Source organism: Musa acuminata, chromosome BXJ2-5 (assembly GCF_036884655.1).
Source record: "Musa acuminata AAA Group cultivar baxijiao chromosome BXJ2-5, Cavendish_Baxijiao_AAA, whole genome shotgun sequence".
Taxonomy (NCBI): Eukaryota; Viridiplantae; Streptophyta; class Magnoliopsida; order Zingiberales; family Musaceae; genus Musa; species Musa acuminata.
In genome coordinates, this window is record NC_088342.1 from 8567775 (window position 1) to 8590087 (window position 22313).

Sequence of the window (22313 nt, forward strand, 5' to 3'; positions counted from 1 at the left end):
TATGAGCTGCTACTGTCATCGGACAATGAGTCGAGTCAAACCTTGCAGAGTCTTCCAAAGATTCAAAGACAACAGCTGGAGTTTGATATCTTGGTGAATCGATTTGAAATTTGGACACAAGCATTGCCATGCGACTCAAATCTTCTGGACTTGTCACTCTTCACGGTGAATTTTGTCAGGCTGCATCCATCATCAAATTACTTCATGACCTCAGGTGAACAGTGGACACAACCAAAACAAGCAGCCTCTTCCTCTTGGCTTTTACTCGTACTGTTTGGAACAGAGCAGGTCCTAATGCCATTCTGGTGCCCAATAATACATGGCTAGCAATCCATTTTCTGCACTCTACATGGCATGTCAGTTCATAAGATCGTATGAAATGAGACATTTGAACCACTCCGGGACAAGAAAGCAGCCAGCATCTTTAGCTCGTGCCACGGTGAAGGTGTGGACCAGGGAATGCCAGCAGCAGTGCAGGAATTCCCATCAATGTTGTGGACACACAAGCGGCTGATTTCCTTCTCTGGATAGGTTGAGGTGGTCATCGGTGTATCCATGTCTTGCGAAGTAAGTCCATCTCAAGCTGGCATTCTCTTGGATGCTTCACGTTCTTGTCCTGAATGTGGAGTTGTGGGTTTGGTCAGACCAATGCAAAATCCAGTCCACCTGCAGCTGTTAGCCTGGAAGGCATTGTTGAGAAACCAGAGTGAGTGGCTTGTGGTTTTCTTTCTTAGGTGAGGTTTTGTACCGATGAAGGTATTGTTAGGTGAGCTAAGCAACTCACGATTAAGGTGTTCTTTTATGCCGATGCAAACTAAGGCTGAAACTTTGCACATCAATTGCTTGAAGCAGGTCATAGTGGATTTCTGTCTGCACTGAACTGCAAGAAGTGCAATGATAAGATCATCTGCTAAAGCATGTATCTTTCTTGCCTGCTGATGAGAACACTTGAGACATCATAGGTCAAATATCGTCAGATTTCATTGATTCCTACAAAACAAAACAGAGGGCAAGTTTTGGTACAACAGTAAGATTAGATTGTTTTTCGAGAGAGTTCAAAAATTCAAAAACAGTTATGAACATATAGGTATACATTTTGAAGTATATTTCATCTATCAAACAAAAATATTTTTTTTCTTTTCAGAAATCTAAAACACCAAGGTGGACAGAAAGAAACAAAAAAAAAGAAAGAGAGAGAGAGAGAGAGAGAGAGAGAGAGAGAAAAGGTATTGAATTAGATGCCACAAGTGACAAAATACAAAATGGGGCTTGTCTCAGACAAGGTCCTGAACACACAACATGGCTTGTCTCAGATACCCAACAAGCTCCAGATGACTCTAATTATCAGCAGGATATCTTATAGACAACACAGAGGCAAAAAAAGGAGGACCAGAATCACATCCATAAGAAAAAGTGTAGGAGCTCTCAATCAACCTTGGCACCTACAGACTTGTTCAAGTCTGTAATATCTTTTTATGTTCAAGTCATAAAAGGAGCACAAAGCATAACATGGTCCTAGTGACATCAACATGGCCTCTGTAGGCACTCGAGCGGCTCTGCCATGATGTTGGATCCAAACACACGTTGTCCGTCATAAGTGTAGGACAAGTGAGAGAGACAGGTCCATGGAACATTCAGATTTCAGACAAGAGCAAGGAACATCATGTGAGCCAGCACCTATTGCCCTTTTGCGTGGTCATCTTTCCCAACCAAGAATACCATGGCATCATCATGTGCCACTCAACAAGATGTCCTTAATAACCACAAGCGCAACACATCATGAACTCCAAGATGTTATTACATCCAGGATGATGATCTCATCTTGGATGATGTTGAGGTCTCAAATCACTTGAAAGAGAATTTGTATGTTGAGGTCCAATAATACAAAAAAATTAAGAAAACCATTTCTTGAATTTAATTTAATGTAAGAATGTAATGTACACTCTCCAACATTTAGGATGACCCCATGTGTCATAATAAACACCAAAAACATGGTCAGTAGCCAGAAGAGTAATCTATCAACATAGAACTTATATGTACAGATTAGAGGGATCAATCTATACAACAAAGATTATCACCTAAGGATTGTGATTTTATAACCTATTGGAACTCACAACCTCTGCAACTATAGACTTGGATGGAAAGATTTCTTTAGCTCCTCCAAGCATGGAAGATCATTCTTGGAGATGCACACAATGCCATCCTGCTCATTCACCTTTTCTATCAGAAGCTTTAGCAATGGAACTCTGGATAGGGTTTCACAAGATCCAACCATAATCAGCTTTTTCTGCACCGGCAAAAGCATGAGACATCATTAATCTTGTTGCTAGAATGCTAGATAAGCAAAAGAAATACAACTGAGCATTCATATTCTTTGCTTGTGCATGTCAACATATATATTTCTACCAGCATGAATCTATACTATACAACAAAATATTATGATTCTCTACTTTGGTCTGGATTTATCACCATCAAGATTTTTGAGCCAAGAAAATCTTGACATGAAAAAAATAAATAGAACTTGAATATCTAGCGAGCAAAAAAAATATCGATTTCACTGGTCATAACAATACCAACACTGAAGATTGATGAAGTTAGCTGATTTTGGGCTACCTTTGCACGTGTGATAGCAACATTGATTCGGTGCCAATCTCCAAGCAAAGAAGAATTGCAGGATCTAAAGTTTTTTGAAGACCGTACAAATGATACCATTATGCAATCCTTGTCCCTTCCCTGCAGCTCAATACAATGCTGGTATAAGTTCTTGAAAAAAGCCAGACATACTTCAGCAAAAACAATCATATAAGACCTCTAAATTAACAAGAAAACTAATTGTCCATCTTCTTAGTAAAACATTAGTTAATTTCCTTACAGACTGATGGTGACATCTAGTGTTACCTGATATTTGTCAATCGTCTGAACCTCTACAGAAGCACCAATGACTTGTCGTATGATATTGGCCTGTGAGTTGTATGGGGTAATGATCCCAATGCCATCTCCAGCAATGCCTCTCCTGATTAATTCTTTGGTGATCTATTGGAGAAAATGAAATAGTGAATGAATTCCAAATGGAAATTCATGTAGATGCAAAAATACATATATTACTTGAATGTCATGTTCCTCCACTTTACGCAATAAATATCAAGAATGAGAATAGATAAAACATGCATGGCAGCAGCAACGTTGCTAAGTTACAGGTTTCATTTTTAATTGTCTGAAAGGGAGAGAGCTATGGTGGATATTCATACCTCTGAAATGATATATGCTTCTGAATAGCTGGCCAGAGCTTTATGATCTTGTTCCTCAGTAGCAGCCAAATTATCTGAAGGAGCAGATATAAAATCAATTTTTTAATGACAAATATATGACATATCAAAAGTTTCATAAAAATATTATCACTGACCTGTACTTACAAAGATGACTGGTCTGTTTGGATTCAGAATCTGACAAAAATGAAAAACCAACTTTGAGAATTGCATCTCCTAGGCTAGAATCACTAGCATGCTTATAAAATTCCACCATTGAATGTTATACAGACTCAGCACTAGTAGTTTGGATGTGGAAAAAAAGGACAACAGGTCTACATGCCACTTAAGACATAAGTTACCAGGGCTGTTTGTTTGCCTAAGCCCTATAGAGTAAAACCCTTTGAATTTGCTTATAAGACACATGAATAGTCTCCAGAATGCATCTTGTCGACTCTTTGAATTTGCAGCATCAACAGTTCCTCATTTTACAAGAAAACTATCAATCAACATTTTAGCGCAATGCATCTTACCTCTTGTTGCCACAATATGGTAGATTTAGAACAAGAAAACTCGAGCTTCGCATCTGCTATTTCAGAGGAACCACAGCGTAATCTGTTCCCATATATCAATGCATTTGACAATTCCATAATACCAGCACACATGCGGTACTGAAAGCAAAAAAATAAAAGAAAGCTCATATACTATTGTGGAATGTAATGAAAAGCAAAGCAACCATGTCTGTACAGTGTCTATAACAGGCAGGACCTGGCATTGCAAGGCTGATATTGCTTGAGGATGTGCTTCTGATAGCCTACAAAACAAGCTAATGCACATTCCATTTTCCCGTGCCTCTGTGCTCTACATGACAAAAAAGTTAACTTGTTCATTCAACCTATAGCAAAAAAGTTGGTGTGACACTGCTAAGGTTGATACATACCTGAACAAGAGGTGGAAGCTGATAATGATCCCCAACAAGAACAAATTTTGAGGCAAGCATCAATGGTCCCAGTGAAACCTGAATACAAGAATTGTTATAAGAAATAACATAATTCATGGAGAAAGGAGCAGGGTTACTTAAGGCACCATTCAAACAATCATATTCCCATTGCCCAAATAAGTAGTAGCACATATTGTGGGATTTTCCAAGGATGTATTACTTGATCAATCACTTCAACAACAACCCTATGCATTTATAAATAAATGTACATTCAGCTTGATTCCTTGATGATTCAGCTCTCACTTTCCTCGGGGGAAGAAAAAGTCCCATTCCAAGCAACATAATTAGAAGTTCCCAACCAATATGACCCCCTCCCTTTCCTTTCTTTTGCTTACTCTTTTCCACTCCGTTTTCCTTTCAGCATACTATGGCCTACCAATCCACACCTTCATACAATAGCAGTATACAATCCTTAAAAGCGCATACTGATTAAATTTATAACCAACTCTTGATATAGTGGCTAACATTATATAACCAAACATGATGGAAGAGTGAAAAATACACACAGGCAATGTGGTTTGACCAGCCTCATCCATTATGCAGATATCGAACTTCTTATTCACAAGAAGTGGATGATTGATTCCCAAGCAAGTAACCCCAACAACCCGAACATGTTCCATCTTTGCTTTAATCTCATCCACAGTGTGTATGTCCTCTGTTGCCATAGGACAAAAGCTTACATAAGAATACAGATAAGAACAATGTTGAGGACCTAATAGCAAAAGAATGAACAGGTAAAAAAGTTCCCACCTGTAAAACAATGCTCAAGAACATCAGTGTGCACTGCTTCGCGTCTTCCGACACGTACAAAATCTATACCCTGCATAAGTGAAACACTTCAACAAACTGAATATCATTTGGATTTACAAGTCGCAACATCAATTTAGATGAAAACTATTAGGTGCTTCTTCTTACAGAGGATTGAGTATGAATACAACTTCCATTGATCCAGAAAAAAAACATTTATAAGTGCACATAGAAATTTGGACTCTGGATATAGAAGGTCAGGATGGATACCTTACAAATTTTAATTCAAAAATGTTAAATTCTTGCTCTACTTCGAAGATAAAGAACTTAGTTCATACAACTTGACTGACTAAAAATGTCTTTTTCTAACAAAATTTATGATGTCATATAAAATTGCACAAGATGCTTGATGGTGAACGTGCAAGCCAACTTATAGAACTTCGAGGACAAAGGTGCACTTGGTAAAACTTCAAATGAAGTCTGCGCTTATGACCAAACATCATGATACAACTTTTGGCTCCCATCTTACAACTATTGTCTCAGGAATAGAACGTATAGAGTTGTTTAAATTTTAACATCTCACCCCAGCTCATGATTATAAAGGAATTTTTTTAAAAATTGTTTTGTACAGTAATGCAATGCTTTTCAGCACCAAAATTGTAGTAATCAATGCACAAAAAAAGGAACAATCTACCTTGCATGTACATGGCAGTAAAAAATAATCATAGGGCAACTGTCATTTTATGGCCTTTGCAAGTTCTCTCTCTCTCTCTCTCTCTCTCTCTCTCTCTCTCTCTCTCTCTCTATATATATATATATATATATATATATATATCCCTTTATCAAGACAATAAATGAACAGAACTTATACATAACACATTATGTAGGATAACGTGGCTGAGAGATCACCTGAGATTTCAATTTGATAAGCAAAGTATCAATTGCGGAATTAGTATATGACGTAAGTAAAATGGAAGCTCCTCTTATTAGTAACGCTTTCACAGCATGCACCATTGTGGATGTCTTTCCCGTTCCGGGCATTCCTAAAATAAGAGTGTAATCCTTTGTAGCTAGAATCTGAAGAGCACAATGTAACAAGCTAGTACAGGTACCAAGATATCATAGTTTTCAGATATAAGGTAGCAAAATTGGGCATTGGTCATGGCTAATAGATCAAAATTTTGTAGGTACCTTTTGAATGGATCTCCGCTGGTCATCATTCAAATTCTTTTCTGAACGTATATATGACACTGCAGGATCTTGACTTAATATTCCTTCACTATCAAACCTAGGTGTCTGTAGAGATTGAAATAAGTAGAAGAAATATTATCGTGTCCAACAAAACAATGCAGGGCTGGACGAACCTGGCAATAGAATTTTGATTACCTCAAGGTCAACAACCATCTTCCTCAGGTGTCCACATTGTGAGCTTTGAGCAAACAATTGTATCAGATTGAACCTGAACATGGACAAAAGAAATAGAGTCTTTGAATTTAGATAATTCTTTTATTAGAAAGGTGATTATCATATGGACTACCTCATGATTGCAAAAGAGGAAGCAAATTCATCTTTGTCAATTCTCCAAACTTCTTGAATAAGACGCTCCATTTCTAATGAACGATCAATTCCTGGAAGCCTTAGACGCCGAGAAAAAGACACCTGCCAGCATGCACATCCACATAAAGTTGGTTACTGAAGAGCATTGTCCATACGGAAAAAAGATTTACCACTTGTTACCAAGTATATTATGAGGAGGTTTACAAAATAACAAAATTCAGATATCCCAGGAAAAGAAAAGGTTTTTTTTTACCGATACACGAGACTGACTAATATCATTTATAACTCCACTTGCAACTGCAATACGCCCAGCCTCCGTGCTAAGCACCTAAAACTCATATACAAGAAATGTAAAGAAATCTAGTAAGTTGACCAGATATGTGGAGTTGTATTTTAGGATACACGTGCTGAACAATTAAAGGATCATATAAGCAAACAGATGTGAGCTCAATGTTTAATTTAATCTTCAGTTCAAGAAAACAAAAAAAAAATAATTGCAGTGACAATTTAACAAAGTCAAGCATTTGAGACATGGTTCAGAAGGAAGCTTTGACAATTGTCAACTGTGTAACATCTTGGCAACACTATGTTGACGAGGATCCATGCCATATCAATAGTAAGCCGAAAACACCTTTTCTAAGCAACATGGCTTGTTGACATTTTCAAGTTTAAAACATATAATAATGTAAAAACAATCAGGGGCCAGTAGATACAGAAGTGTTTGGCAGGGCCATGTTACAAGTCAAGTCATAATAAGGGTCAAGACATAAGATTAGTTTTGTTTTGTCAGCAAGCCACATATCCACCTTCATGTAGGAAAACTTTGTCATGTAATTGTTGATTTTACAGTTAGCCTAGTATGTATACAGGACTTCTTAACTATCAGCAATTACTAAACCAAAATAATTTATGGATATACATGAAAAGTGAAATAGAAAAACAAAATACATTAGCCGTACCACATAATCACCGCATCTAAATGTGCAATCAAGGTTGTTCATTCTGGATTCAGAGGAAAAATTTTGCTCCTGACCAATCTGTCCATGTCGCACAAAATGATATATGTGTCTGCCATTATGAACAGATTCATGGCCTGGAAAATCACTTTTTAAATTGAGAAGGGTGTACGAAACACTTCCAGTACTGTTGTCTCCTCTTCGAGTATGTGGGCGTAGAATTGCTTTCTTATTGGCCTGAAATTTTAGACACTTTCAGAGCTCAGTCCATCATGCAATAATGCAGTAACCTTTGTGTTTGAGGAAAAGATAAAATGGTTCAACCTGTGATGCTTGAGCCTCCAAGTCAACCAAACGAACCCAATGCTTGAGAAACTTACAATGAGCAATGGTTAAGTGACCCACAAGGCTGTTGAACAAATCACCAAGTCCACTGCTATCAGAATTGCCTCCATAAGCCTATTCCATCAACAAAAAATCATCATGATGGCATCCTAAATAGTATAATAAGTGCCTGGATATAAAGATAACCAGATACTAAATAGACCAACATTCTGGAAGTTATCGTCCTTAGCAATTTCGTACAACAATGGAGAATATAGATTGGTTTCAAATTGAATCAAGGAAACAAACTTAACAAAAAGTCAATCATGATAACAGACATGGATGACATGAATAAAGCAAGAAAATCTAACTATGCAATGTATAGTTACAAGTTACAGCATGCGAATATCAAAAACAAATAGCCTATTCAGCATTAAAGAACCATGTGACCTGGCCCAGTTTCACAACATATCTAAAAATACTTGGTAAATTGCCTATGTTTTAGATTCACATAGGTAAATGTATAAACTACACCATCTAAAAGAAAATTGCAGCCTAAGATAGTAAGATTAAAGATACTCTTTCTTTTGATTATGCCTTAAGTGATTATTATTATATAAATTATCAAAATATGTAAACAAAAGAAACTAGTGTAAACTACATTCACGTGAAACTGATCGACAAGAATCAATCAATCAAGTCTGAAGTTTCATCAGCAAGTGAACCTCTTCCTGATAATATTACTTCTATATGTTGTAGATGTACTGGTCACTGATAGCACACACAACAGGAAATAAACAAAGCACATAAATAGTAATAAATATATCAAATGAGTGTGAAATGTAAGAAAAATTGCATATGAGCAGGTGGCACAAATAAATGATCTAGGTGATCAGAGTTTGAGTGTCATGCTCTAGGATTGCCGGTTTTAGTAGGCGGCTCAAATATAGTGTGCTAATTCACATATTCTATGCCTTTAAAAAAGATACAAAATGTCTAAGACTCACCAAATATGTGTAAAGTAATAAATCATAAATAATTAACAAAATCTAGAAAACATGTTAATATAAACGTATTTTTTGTTTTTTAGGACCTATTCCAACATAATCTAAAACATATAGTAATTCTAAGGCACTATATACTATATAGTACTAACATTAAGTTAGATAAAAATATACTGTCAGAGTGTGGATGGCACAGTGACAAGGTTGACAGAGGTACGTCTTTGTACATTGACTCCCCAAACACTGGGTTCACCCTTTAAGGAATATCATATCAATTATCATATGGGAATCAGAAGATGAGGTTGAACATAAACAGTGAATGAAAAAACAAACAAGAGAGCACATAATATAGAAGAAGAATACATTTTAATTTAGTAGTCACTGAAGGAAGTGGAGGCTAATATGCAGGGAAAAGAGATAAAAGAAGTAGTAGACACATAAAACAAAGATTATTAATGCTACACGGAACATGGAAGTTTAGTCTAGACATAATAAAAGTCAAGATCAAGGAATATTTTACTACATTTTGATATGAGATTCCTTTGAGAAGAAGGATCTTTATGGTTTATGGGTAGTGATCAATATTATAATTGCTTCAGAAAATAAAGGTTGAAAGTATAGCACCTCTGCAGAGCAAGAATATTAAAAATCTACTTGATTTACCTTATGATAGACCATGCAGATGTTGAGGTGGCGACAAGCTTTGCACATTGTTAAGTTCTGCAAAATCATTACATTGAAACCTAAATGAAAATCCTCTAAACCAGTCGATCAGTACACAAGTTTCTCTTAGCCATGCCTGTAGCATTGGTGGTAGGTACTGTGTTCTTAATGCCTTCAAGATCTCAGTTGCAAGCTCATTTCGGCGCATAATTAGCCCAATTAAGTCAGAACGTTGAACTTTAACACCCTGTAAGAAGAAACTTAAGATAGCACTTGAGACATTTGGAAACTATAAAGACATAGTTCCTTGTTACCTGTGTCTGATCCATCTGAAGGTAATACAAAAGACCAGAGTTGATATCATTTTTCATATATCTGAAAGAGGAGAGTTCCCACTTGAAATGTCAATCCTGTCTAGCCCAGCAAAGAAAACGTCATATGGAAAAAGAAATAGCAGTCAAAATATATCAAGTTGAAATTACCTGTCAGACATCAGAAGAGTGTACAATATAACCTGAGCACAATGTTCCATAGCAATCTGCACAGTCAAGAGTAAGGTTTTAAATAATGGTCTAATATAATACCTATTTCAATAAGCTATAGGACCAATATGGTACCATTATACAGGTCAATATGCCAACATGTACTGTCTGGAATCACTGAATACAATAATAAAAAATGAAAAAAGGTATATGTAATGATTTTAAGCTATATGTTTTGATATCAATACTTGGTCAGATCAGCAAATAGCAGTTGATAGATACTGATCCAACCGGTATTTAAAATCCCAATCAAGAGAAAATTAAATAACTTCTGAGATGTGACCATACCTGACCATTATTTCCTTTTCCGGTCTTGAATTCTAAAGGCATTATTGTCTCATGTGACCCATTACTGCTTGAAGTAATCTTTACACGGACAGAAGCATCAATCATTCCTTTCAGGCCATATCTTGGGGCCCATGCCATCTCTTCAATATCAATAACCTGAATTTTCCAGTGCACATCATAGATATTGACTGGGAATCATATAGATTTTTACAATGCACTACATCCTAAAGTTGATTAACATGCCTACACCCCAACCTAAAGGTGCTCCCTGGGGGTGGATAATGACATACCTCAACCCATAGCCCTAAACCCTCAACCCTATCATATGTGACCTTCATCTAGGGCTAAAAACTTAACATTCTTCTAAACGCATATGCAGTTTTTATTTTGCAATATTAGTTCAAAAGAAAATGATAGTTATCTATAAGATTGTACTTAAACCTGTTGTTATTACCCATAAAAATAAAGCCAACAAAAAGTTATTGAAGGTTAACAACACTATTCTAAAATAGAGTAAACCATTTTGTGAAAATTTATGACTTATTGCATCCAATACTTGTAATCAAATTTCGAGCCATGTGAATGAAAACCACATATAGGAAACCATCATGTCAAAGTCACAAGGATATGCCCACACCTAAAATTTATGCCTCACCTCGCTTATGCTGACATCCTTCATACCATCAGAATGTCCAAAATCAACAGACATGCTTTTACCTTCCTGACAAAATGCTAAGAAAATATTAGCAAATGTCAAAAAATTAACAATTATGTTATGCAAGCATACTTTTGTTTGGATCAGAAAAGCATAAGAGAAACTGTAAACAGATACTTATATCCAATGTAATTTTGGAAATTGTCATGACTAACCTTATAACATAACTTCACTTTGGCATGTTTATGTAGTAAACAATGAACATTATCATTTTCTGGCTCATTTTCAATTTGCACTGCCCAGGCCAAAGACTTCAATTTTCTAATTTAGGCTGATATATTATTTTGTGCAAGTTTTAGTCAAATCTACATAATTTAATTTATTTCACATGCATGCTAATTAACCTCAAAGACTAATAAATATATTATAGTTAAAATGAACACAAGGAGAAAAAAAACTAAAACAATCCAATAAAGGACCCTAAGAACAAAAGCAAGAGAGAAAAGGACACTGACAGCTCAGAACACATGTGCAGTTTTCTACACAATGGATCAAAATAAATTACTTGTAAAATTAGAAAAATTGCAACTAGGCTAATCACCGGGCACCTTTCAAGTCCCAACCTAATCAATCCATCACCTTTGTTAAGTCATAGGTCCTAGTCCAACTGCTATAGAAGAGACTTTTTACGAGGCAAAACAGATGACCTAGTACTAATAGTCACTCCATGAGAACATCAATCAAAAAGGTTCTTATATGACAAACCAACAAAAGCGCCATGCCAGAAAAAAGAATGATGCAAAATCATGTAGGTCAAGATCATAAGTTGTGTAAAGAAAAGGCTTCCATTCCCTCAGTACCTCTTTCACCTTAAAGCATGTCAGCCAATTTAATATCCTTGGAATTGCCTCGATAAGCTTTAAAAAAATATCTTTCTCATTGGCTGCATAGAAAAACATTGTGCATGCACTGTTACCACAGGCGAAGACCTAAATAATGCACAAATCTGGATACTATAACATGCAATTTTTTTTATGCAGTTCAACAAGGATTCCTACCTCCACATGCATATATATTCTCGATATTTTTCTGAAGAACCATTCCTGCATACTCTTCCAAGAACTGCCTTGAAGGAAACTCCTTCAGAAGTCCAGCCTACAGTAGAAGAAAACTATTAATGGCACTTAGACTCATAACCTACTGATACCAAAACTAAAGGAAAGCAATGTGGCCTAAGGAACAGAAGTCGATTCCTTGAATCATGAACCTGAAATATTTGATGGAGCAAGGTGCCAAGTAATGCAGCAGAAAAATGCTCAGAACTCTTCAGTCTCTCATCAAGTACTGCTCGCCGGGAACAAGTAAAACTAGAGGCAACCTGAACAAAATATGAAGACATTAAATGAAGCAGGATGAAAAAAATGCAACAAATACTATGAATGTTAAGAAATCCAATATTTTTATAAAAACAGCAGCATATGAAAAATGCTAAAACTGTATCAAAATCTATAGTCAATGTAATGGAATAGCATAAACCACAAAACAAAATAATTACCCGAGTTCCAGATAAGAGTATGTCTGGATAAACGATGATGAGATTTTCAGCATGATCAACAATGCATCTTCCCATCTCATCAAAATCTCCAACTACACTTATAGTATCTCCAGGTCCAATCAGGCTATAAAACCTAAAATAAAAGAAAAAAACAGCACAGCTCCAGCTGACACTTTGGTAGGGTAATTGTGAATAAAGGAAAGACACAAAAGCTGCAATTAGGAATCACAAAACTTAAACATCCTAATGAAGAAAACAATAGTAAACTTCAAGTTCATGCAGAACTGTGGCACATCAACAGGTAAGAATACAAGTGAAATGGTTAATCTTCATCCCAATTTACCAGTGAATTAAGAAAATACTGATTATATAAAATATGGGTCTGTTTTCATGAAATGCCTTTGCAGCACTGTACATCACATTTCAAACTCTTCAATACAGGGGCCATGTTGGCCGGCAAAAACAATAATGCAGATATATCATGGCATATCATGGACCACACAAGTCAGAATATATAGATACAGTAGGCTCGTGTTAAGTCTCTGGAACTACTAACATCACCCCTAAACTCCTTCAAATATTGATGCAAATTGAGACAGGAAAGAATTCCTCATGCAGACTGATCATCCTTTGTGTGAACTACCCATAATTACGAACCAATTGGAAGAAACACCTAGATGACCTTAAGATATCTGAGCTAAAGGAAAACTGACCACTCATCACAGAGATGCAAGATCCGCTCTTGGCCGCTTTGTTCATTAAGCAATCGAAGAACCTGCAATCAAGAAACAAAGGTTTCACTTGCATGTGGCCTGAAAATTCCATGAATGTTGAATAAACTTGCTTTTACAAAATTAAGTGCACCTTTAGAGGAGTTTGGACGCACAAGGAATCAGCGCTCTTATGCTTTTCTGATACCTTTAATTGTAAGAGACAAGGGAGTAAATACAACTAAATGGTTACCAGCCTTTTAGTATGAAAAGTGCCGAAAGAAAGAAAGAAGAATACTTCTAGTACAAGAAAGGTATCATAAGGCGAAGAGTTAGAATCTATTTCAGATGGATTGGCCTCAAAGCTTCTCTTTGAAGGGTCAGATTCGAGTTGAATCTTGACAGCTGTAGCATTCTGACCCTCAAAACGCCTGGGATCGCCAGGGACTGGTTCGTCAGTAATTGCATCTTCGACTTGATCTAAAAGATCAAGCAATGCCTAAAAGTGAAGATGGGTATGAGTCATTAGCTATTACAGTTTGCACTCCTTTGATATCAAAAGGAAAAGGAACTGTGAAGATTCTATGATCAATACTTCAATTCAAACCTTTCGGTAAACCTGTGAACCCAACTGCTCGGTTTCTTCATTGCAACCAACACCACCAATCAACTGCTGCTCATGAATATAATCAAACAAATACATAAATGGATAATCATTTCCCATTAAAATTGAACAAAGAAGGTCAGTCCAAAGTCCAGGTGATTCAGATGATTACCTCCTTGGAGCCATAAGGCATGGATGGCGGAGTCCGAAATGAGCTCTTGAAATCCACTACAGTAGCGTTCTTTGGATCATCATTGCTCTCGTGGCTACCATAGTCCTCTGACTCTTCAAACAAGACCTCCCTCGAAAAACTCAAGGACTTAACAGATGCCACTGTGGCAGAAGAAGAAAGCCACTTCTCAAGTTTGCTGTTAGAACAAGAAGGATCCTACATCCAGAACACGTTCTATGAGTTAAAACACAGAAAAGAGACGTTAACAAAACATATGCATGTAGACCCTCGCGGTAGCACCTGTTTAAGAGAGCAAGGACGCAAAGTGGACTCTTGTGGCCTCGGTGCCTCACGAGATATCCTCATCATCCTGGGCAACTGCTTCGAGGAGATCGACTGCAGCCGTTCGTTGACAGGCGAGATCTTCCAAGTAACCGCGTCTCCCCCATCATCTTGGCTCTGGCATATCAACTAACCAAGAAAACAACGGACGAAGGAGCACGAAATCAACAAAAGCGGCGATCTTGAATCGGTTTCAAAGAAGACTCTCAAGAAGCTCACCGTTCCAGGGGAGAATCTAACGCGCTTGTTGGTGACCGATTTGGAGACCTCCGGCGAGATCTGCCACGACGAACTCTGCCCGCCTTCGGAGGGGGCATCCGGCCGCGGCGGCTTATCGGCGGCCTCGGCCCCTGGCTGAGGAAGGTTAAGGTTCCGATCGGGGATGGGGTCTGGGGGGTTCGAGGAGGAGGAGGTAGCGGCGGCCTGGGACTGCGAGTGGCGCTCGAAGAAGTGTTGGATCCCGAACTTCGACGGCTGCGAGGGCTGCTGGCTTTGATTGGTTCTTCTGGAGGAGGAGGAGGACGCCGCCGATGATGAGGAGGAGGCAGAAGCTCTCTTCTTCGGCGCCATGCGAGGGGGGTGCGGAAAGACGGTTGGGGTCTATGGGGAGAGAAGGCGGCGGGGAAACGAGGATGAAGTTTAAGGGCGGGCGCGGAAGGAGAGGGGGGAGGGGCGGTGGGGAGGGTTTTCCCGCCCAAACAGCGTCTCATTCGCCCATTCGGGGTGGGATCGAAAATATTTGGGCTGACCACCATATTGGGCCGCATGAGAGAATATTTCGGGCCTCGATCCGTGATGTGTCGATACGTGAAGAGCAAGTATCGGTCAGATTCACTAATGCGCTTACAGTTAAACAACATTCCGATATTGTTTATTACTATAGTTGATTACTTAGCCAAACAAGCAATCAAACCATTCAATTCTTAGGAACAGTGACACTAATCATCAATTTTGGGTCACCCTCCACATCGGAGGCCATCATCACCACCACCAGGCTACTGTGACCACAGGATACGATCTGGTACGACACGTGTACGGGGGTGTTTCCCGGAGTGAAGGCCACTTCCTCCATGCCGAGCTGGCCCCACCAAACCACGTCCAACACCTGGTTCGGCGAAGCCAAGCCCGTGGCACCGTGCGACTCCACCTTCAGGTCGCCGGTGTGGTCGCTGATCATGAGCGAGAACTTCGGCACTGCCTCCGCCCCGAGCCTCCGCGTAGCCTCCCGAAGACAAGCCGCCGCGAGCTCGCCGTAGGATCGTGCGTCGGGCGGCGGGTCGGCCTTGAACAGCATGGTGGTGGAGTTGGCGGAGGAAGATGTAAACGGGACCGACTTGACACGGCGCGGCCGGTCGGGTCTTCGGAAGCAGCTCAGGTGGAACATGGGGGGCTTGGTGAGCCGCCCCTGGGCTAGCAGTTCCGTGTGGGTTTGAGACCATGACCTGAGGAAGCGTGACAGGAACAAGGGGTCGGCCAAGAGCAGGCTGCAGCTTATCCCGATGGCGTACCCGTTTCCTTGGAACTGAGTCACCTGCAACCACGAGATGGTGTTGTCAACGATCACCAACGTAAACCTCAAGCAGTCAGATAGGAGAAGAGACCTGGATGTAGAACAGTGCAGAGAAGTTGGGGTCGTCTTCGTTGATGTCTTCCCAGTAAGCCAACTGCGCCTCCTTCCCGTCCCTGTCCTCGGAGGCCAAGAACTCCGACATGGTCGTCTCGGCGGTGGCCTGCACCAGTCGGACGCCGGAGTCGTTGAACTTGACCTCCCAAGACCCGCCGCCGTTTCGAAGGCGACCGGAGAGGACCGGGTGGCGGGGCAGCGCGGCGCTAAGCGACTCCTTGATCCAAGCCGCCACCGCCAGCGGCGACTCCACCTCCTCCTCCCTGGCTTTGCCGTAATACAGCACCACCTGGAACCGGCGCTGCAGCACCTCGAGGCCGAGCGGCGTGGCCGTGACGATGCGCCGGGCTTGCCCCGGGGAAGCTACCTTCCCCGGCGTCGCCGTTTGGATCGCGTCGACGTGCAGAATCATCTTCGGAGAGATGGACTGGAAGCAGCACACAAGCTCAGGCTTAATAGCCGAAGAAGTGATCAAACGCTGACTCGAACAAAAGTAGTTGGATTCAGCATAGTTATACGATGTGACACGTAAAGATTTGTGAGGCAGACACGAATGAGAAGCGATTAAATGAATGTAATTTAGCATCAATTGGTTGACAAATGACAGCTCTAAGACGCATCATATCTTAGACGTGTTGATCGGACAGAATATTCCCGATATGTAATATAAAGATGGGAGGTTTTTCTAAAAAAATTAATATATTGAATACTGGGGAGATTTTTCTAAAAAATATTTACATCTTGAATTCATTTTATTTTTTCAAACAATAATTTAATTTTTTTAAAAAAATATTTAAATTATCTTTCTTTTTTTTTACTTATTATAATATTTTGATCTATTATAATATTTTTGGCCTAATTAAATATTTTAAACTTCATAACAAAAATATTATAAAAACTATTTGAAAATACTATAAATAATCTAAATATACTCAAAACATTAACCAAATTAACTATAAATCTAAGAATATAATAGTATAATAATCTATAAGCAGTGACAACCAAAAAGGTATGATATGATATCACTTATAATTTTTAATACATTTATAATATTTTTAATGTATCAATAAAATACTATAAATGTTTTTTAAAAACCATAAATAAACCAAATGAAACAATTAAAAAAGTTTAAAAAAAATGGCAAGAAAACTTTTGAGGCGTTTTTTAGGTATTTTTTTAAATCATGGATATTATTTGGGAAAAAAAAAGAAAAGAGGCACTTTTGAAAAATACTCAAAATATAAATATTTTTCATATATATATATATATTTGATAAAATCGAGTACTAAATAAGAACGCGGAGTGAATTGTAGCAACAAAGAAAGAACCAACAGGACCACCATAATTAATGAATTGTATCTGCCCGCTACATAAGTGTTGACTGCAGAATTAATGATATTTATCTATCAACCACTACAATTAGTGATGACTGTAGAATATTGACGTGTCATTATTTATGGTCAGAAGTAGCTTTGTGTCTCCAATTCCACCTTCTAAAAGTCCGTCAAATGGTTTTGATGGATCCCAAAAGATTTGAGTTATCACCATCAAATAATGAGTAAAAGATCAAAAAATACATATCACTCCTGGTGAGCACTGTAACGCACATTGAAACCAGAAGCTCAATCATTTCACCAAACATGTTGCAACAAGATGACACAGGTAAGTCCTCCGTAGGGGCACGATGCTCGCCGCAGGCAACTTGTTGATGAGCAGCAGAAAGCGGGCATTCCAAAAGCTATAGGCTCATCCACTTGGCCACAACTTTGTTAGCATGACCCTGAGATACTATCAGACCTTTGACTTAGCTCTACAAACAAGCTTTTCTTGTGCATAGTACAGCAATCACACACCACACGAATCATCATCATGCAATATTCCCACGCGTTCATGTTCTCTATACATACTATGATGTGGTAAGATAACAGAGATAATGATATAATACTCTTGGCTATATCAACAGTTAATAGTAGCAGCTGGGACTAATAATAATTAGGCATTCAGCTGTTCGGTTTCAACTGGAAGAATTACTACATATAACAATAAAGATAAACCATAAACACTGCACATGAATTGTCTTACTCAGAATAAGCAGCTGTTCATACTGCACATGGACCGTCTCATTCAGAAGATTGGATGCAGATGGGAAGAGGAAGAGGAAGCGGACAATGACGATTGAAGCCAAATCAGGACAATTATTTAGATGTGTCTTTTAACGCAACCATGGACCTAAGTATACCAGGACTTATCCTGTCAGCAAGAGCTCCTCTTTCTGAAATCAAGAAGGATTTCTCCTTCACATAGCTCTGCAGTTTCTTCGAGTCATAGTCCAGTCGTTCTTGATCTACACAAGCAGCAAAACAAGATTGTATTAATTAGGATGTGTCATTGGAAGTTGACTAACAGATTATACTTATCTGTCTCGTAGCATTGACTAAGAGGTACAACTGTAAGTGTACCTTACAATTCAGCTGAAGTGAAGCAAGCTCACACAGTCAGGCATATTTTAAGAACTACGTAGACCATGAAATGGGTAATCTTTCTAATGACAGTTAAAGCATCAAGAGAAGTCCACTTCACACTAAGTAATCAGTTTGTGTTTTTCACAGAAGTTCCTAATAATCACCAAAAGAACATCCACCGCATAGCTGACACATAATTGGCCACAACTTTGTTAGCATGACTTCATCTAAGCTATTAAATCATGTGATGTATTGATAAAGAAAATAAAAACAATAATTTCATATACATTTTTGTTTACCATGCTTCCCAAGTTTATGTCCCCATTCCCCCAGTTGAAGAGATGACCAGCGTCACAGTGACATTTAAACTTCCACAGCATAATGAAGCAGCATTGTGAAACAAGAAATTGCAGGTTAAGCCATAACCTTGAAATTCTTGTCGACAACCCTTGACCCATCATATACATAATATTATTAATTAATTATTATCTCCTGTTCTACCCTTGCAACATGAGCCACCACTCTTTCCACATTCAGAAAATATTTCTAGATGAAGATTGTTGAGACTATCTCAAAAGGTATATTTTAACTTAAGCTCTTGATTGGCAACTTGCTTCACCTTGGGATGCATCGATCGTCTTGTAGTTCATTTTTTGAGAAGTCCAAATATTTGAGAAGTTATTTAACCTCATGAATTCATTATATAACTTTTATGACTTGTATATGCCCCTTCATTATTTGAGTAATAAATCTATTCAATACAATCACTTGTATATATGCCCCTTCATTACTTGAGTAATACATCTATTCAATACACTCACTTTTACTTGGGGTGTGAACTTCTATAATTGGCATATAGAGCTCCACACCAATCTTAATTTTTAGGTGAGAAAAGTCATCAATGTACCCATGACTACATTTCCTTGCAATTGCTAAGAATCTTTTATATGTTTGAAATCCATGATTACATTATCAAACTGATACTTGTGCTTCTTTAAACAGATCATACTAATTACTACAAATAATTTGGCATCACCATCAGGGGTAAACTTTGAAGCTATTGGTAGAATGACACCCAACCACCCAAAGTTTCAATAACTTATTTTATTAGTTTTAAGTGACTGAGTATTATACTAGTGATTAAATTGGGTTTGTTGATAAGATCAATTGTATTAATGCCTCATAATAAAAATAAATAAATATGGAAAATCAATGTGGTTGGTCATCAACAGGAAATGCCAATTTGTGAGAGTAATTGAATGAGACTATAAATGTATTTCATCTCATTTAGTGCATCCTTAAACATTTTTTTAAAGAAAATTGCAACCAAGCCAAGCTCAACTCAACTATTGGGAAATGTTTATGACTTACTCAAGTTACATTGTATTCTAGTTGAGTGGCATAAACACAATTTGCATTCTCCTTTGTATTTGATGTTCAATCCCATGAAAGAAGTTTGGTCTTCACTCAAAAAGTTTGTGTCACTTGCGACAAATTTTAGAGGTTTGGTCTTCACTCGAAGAGTTTGTGTGGAAACTAGAACATGAGCCCTTAATTGTAGGAAAAATTGAACAATAAACATAGCAATTTTTTGCATTCTTTTCCTCTTTTGACTTTATCATATTTTTTCTGACTTATAGCTTAATATTGTGCACATAATTTTATTTTTAATAGATCAATAGATTGTTTATCTCCTGCAATGTTCTCGTATTTTGCATAAGATATTTCACTGCACATATCCTTTCCCCCCAGCTGGTGCCTCTCTCTCTCTCTCTCTCTCTCTCTCTATCTATCTATCATATGTTTCCAGGTGATCTAACAGACTCTTTAGAGGCTTAAGGATCACAGTAATATGAGCAAAGTACTTGTTAAGTTGATCCCACTGAGGTTCTCACCTACCCTTGACAAAGAAAAAGTCACACTTGCCTTTATAGAAAGTTCATTTTTCAAGATTAAAGAGTTGAAATTCTCATTATTGTTACGTATCTTATTAAAGGTGCACCAACATTCAGCTTTCACATCTAATTTTCCTGTTAGTACAATTATTTTGACTGATAATGAATGACCTTAGCTTATCACCTACACAAAAGTCATCAGCTGCAACTTTAGTGGGAATGGGCCCCATAATTTTCACTAACTTGATCTAAATATTCGATGAAGATTCTCAGAATGAACTTAAGATCCTTACCATGTCTTCAGAAGAACTCTAGGTACGTTTAAACTTCAACGATATATTTTTCATCTAGTGAGGTAGCCTGCTAAATATCTAATTCATTATGACTCATAAAATCATGAAGTGAACACTCTTTGTAGTTGCTTGTAGTAGGGAATACCTGTTTCTAAAGTAGTGTGAACCGCATGAAATGGCATGCGAGCAAAAATATCAGATCCTGGAAACATCATCCATGTATGCTCCTTTGAGTCATGATCTCCACATGTTGGACATATCTCCTTCACCAATTCTTTTGTGCCCTCTACTTCTCGCATGACAGCCTCAAAGGGTGATGGAAGACTACTCTTTGTTGTTCGAGCTCTCCTGCGAAGAGCTGTCAGAGCTTCCCTATTACCATTCCTAAGCCTATCATTTTCCACAAGCTGTCAAAATAGAAAACTATTAAATTATATGTATTTTGACATATTCGATCAATCAATATGAAAGGAATAGAAAATTTCTTCACCTGATGTCTTGCTAAAAGAAGATGCTCAGCCTCCATTTCAACCTCAATCAAAGCTTGCTGGAATTCCTTCATGCTAGGGTCCATTGGAGTTCTCTAAATTGTCTTTTGAAGTTACCTAAAATGTTCTGGTCAACTAAAAATCACTTTTTTCTTTGTGTTCTCTCTATAGTTTATAGAGATATGAAAGATGTTTTATAATATCATGCAGTAATTGCTGTGCAAGCAACCAGTGTTATCAAAGGCGCTAGGCGCTAAGAGGCACCAACAGTGCAATGCTAGGTGCTCGCCTGAGCAAAGGCGAGCATCAATATAAACATTATAAAAATATAATTAACGAGAAATACAATTAAGAACATTAGACAATATATAAGCTTCATACAAAGAAATCAAATTACATTTATTTAACCATCAACAAGGCATCAATTGACTACATTGTTCACATCTAACAACAGGAATAACAAAGCAAAAGAATATTAACATCAAGAATCCAAGAATAATTAACAAAAGTTAACTATAATTAACAATAAGTAACATTTCTATTAAAGTTAGGAGGAAGTCGAATGAGGGATGTCGCGGAGAGAAAGAAGTCAGGGGCAGAACGAGAGGTGGTCCGTTGGGGAGGCTCGACAGGGGTTGACGGCTCTGTCGGGAAGATGCAGAGAGCGGCGCCCGACGGAGGGAAGTCGCCAAGGAGGCCCCGCAGGGGGCGGTGGAGGAGAAAGGGGGAGAGTGACAACAAGAGGGAACGAGAGCGAGGAAGGGGGGAGAAGCATGGACGAGGAGGAGGGCTGTTGGGAAGGTTCGACTGGGAGCGGCAAAGGAGGAGAAAGAGGGAAGGGGGGAGAAGCACAAAAGAGGAGGGAGGGGGAGGGGGGTTGTCGGTGAGACTCGAGAGCCGGGCGGGAGAAGATGGGAACAGCGACGGAGGAGGAGAAAGAGGGAGACCGACAGTGAGAGGGAGGCATAGGGAGGAAGGCGCACCACCGGGGTGGAGAGAGACGCACCGCCAACCGTCTTTGCACGCGGAGGAGGATCGCCGGTTGACGCACGGAGTAGGGTGTTAGGGGTCGGAGAAATTCGACCATGCGAGAAGACAATCGCGCGAGGGGGATGATGGGACAACTATTACTTAATGAATTGGTTCAACTGAACCAATTCATCAACTATAAGTAGGCTTGACCGAAC

At 38.6% G+C, this 22313-nt stretch overlaps 3 protein-coding genes across 5 annotated transcripts; all 3 read right to left on the reverse strand.

Annotated features, from left to right (window-relative positions):
* Positions 1-1893: 1893 nt before the first annotated feature.
* Positions 1894-15031, reverse strand: LOC103984464 (DNA replication ATP-dependent helicase/nuclease JHS1). Of its 2 annotated transcripts, none has more exons than XM_018825983.2 (34): positions 14584-15031; positions 14323-14493; positions 14023-14238; positions 13854-13916; positions 13545-13745; positions 13401-13454; positions 13250-13311; positions 12537-12669; positions 12249-12359; positions 12040-12136; positions 11842-11924; positions 10982-11047; positions 10327-10482; positions 9979-10034; positions 9811-9871; positions 9633-9743; positions 9497-9553; positions 7830-7964; positions 7509-7742; positions 6803-6877; positions 6530-6651; positions 6379-6451; positions 6184-6288; positions 5902-6069; positions 4996-5065; positions 4752-4900; positions 4186-4263; positions 4014-4106; positions 3779-3916; positions 3404-3443; positions 3249-3322; positions 2899-3033; positions 2614-2733; positions 1894-2287 (listed from the first exon to the last, which is right to left on the reverse strand). In XM_018825983.2, exons 1-34 carry the CDS (start codon positions 14932-14934, stop codon positions 2126-2128), a joined length of 4020 nt encoding a protein of 1339 aa, XP_018681528.2. In that variant the 5' UTR covers positions 14935-15031; the 3' UTR covers positions 1894-2125. The 2 variants fall into 2 exon arrangements, with proteins under 2 accessions (XP_018681528.2, XP_064964642.1); XM_065108570.1 differs by having other exon boundaries at positions 13854-13919.
* Positions 15032-15213: 182 nt separating this feature from the next.
* Positions 15214-16436, reverse strand: LOC103984463 (uncharacterized). The gene is made up of 2 exons (XM_009401959.3): positions 15966-16436; positions 15214-15895 (listed from the first exon to the last, which is right to left on the reverse strand). Exons 1-2 carry the CDS (start codon positions 16398-16400, stop codon positions 15281-15283), a joined length of 1050 nt encoding a protein of 349 aa, XP_009400234.2. The 5' UTR covers positions 16401-16436; the 3' UTR covers positions 15214-15280.
* Positions 16437-17905: 1469 nt separating this feature from the next.
* On the reverse strand, positions 17906-22279 carry LOC103984461 (uncharacterized). Of its 2 annotated transcripts, none has more exons than XM_009401955.3 (4): positions 22133-22279; positions 21129-21243; positions 20784-21045; positions 17906-18332 (listed from the first exon to the last, which is right to left on the reverse strand). In XM_009401955.3, exons 2-4 carry the CDS (start codon positions 21210-21212, stop codon positions 18184-18186), a joined length of 495 nt encoding a protein of 164 aa, XP_009400230.2. In that variant the 5' UTR covers positions 21213-21243; positions 22133-22279; the 3' UTR covers positions 17906-18183. The 2 variants fall into 2 exon arrangements, with proteins under 2 accessions (XP_009400230.2, XP_009400229.2); XM_009401954.3 differs by having other exon boundaries at positions 22110-22264.
* Positions 22280-22313: the final 34 nt, after the last annotated feature.

What these genes read in the sequence shown, in the direction of transcription:
- LOC103984464 (XM_065108570.1), bottom strand. Translation starts at nt 14,934, where the DNA reads ATGGCGCCGAAGAAGAGAGCTTCTGCCTCCTCCTCATCATCGGCGGCG. An exon ending in CATGCTTTAAGGTGAAAGAG is followed by an intron (nt 11,048 to 11,841) that starts GTACTGAGGGAA and finishes GCATTTTGTCAG; the next exon opens with GAAGGTAAAAGCATGTCTGT. An exon ending in CCATATTGTGGCAACAAGAG is followed by an intron (nt 3,444 to 3,778) that starts GTAAGATGCATT and finishes CATTTTTGTCAG; the next exon opens with ATTCTGAATCCAAACAGACC.
- LOC103984463 (XM_009401959.3), bottom strand. Translation starts at nt 16,400, where the DNA reads ATGATTCTGCACGTCGACGCGATCCAAACGGCGACGCCGGGGAAGGTA. An exon ending in CTGCACTGTTCTACATCCAG is followed by an intron (nt 15,896 to 15,965) that starts GTCTCTTCTCCT and finishes TCGTGGTTGCAG; the next exon opens with GTGACTCAGTTCCAAGGAAA.
- LOC103984461 (XM_009401955.3), bottom strand. Translation starts at nt 21,212, where the DNA reads ATGGACCCTAGCATGAAGGAATTCCAGCAAGCTTTGATTGAGGTTGAA. An exon ending in TTCTTTTAGCAAGACATCAG is followed by an intron (nt 21,046 to 21,128) that starts GTGAAGAAATTT and finishes CTATTTTGACAG; the next exon opens with CTTGTGGAAAATGATAGGCT. An exon ending in TCACACTACTTTAGAAACAG is followed by an intron (nt 18,333 to 20,783) that starts GTATTCCCTACT and finishes CTGCTTGTGTAG; the next exon opens with ATCAAGAACGACTGGACTAT.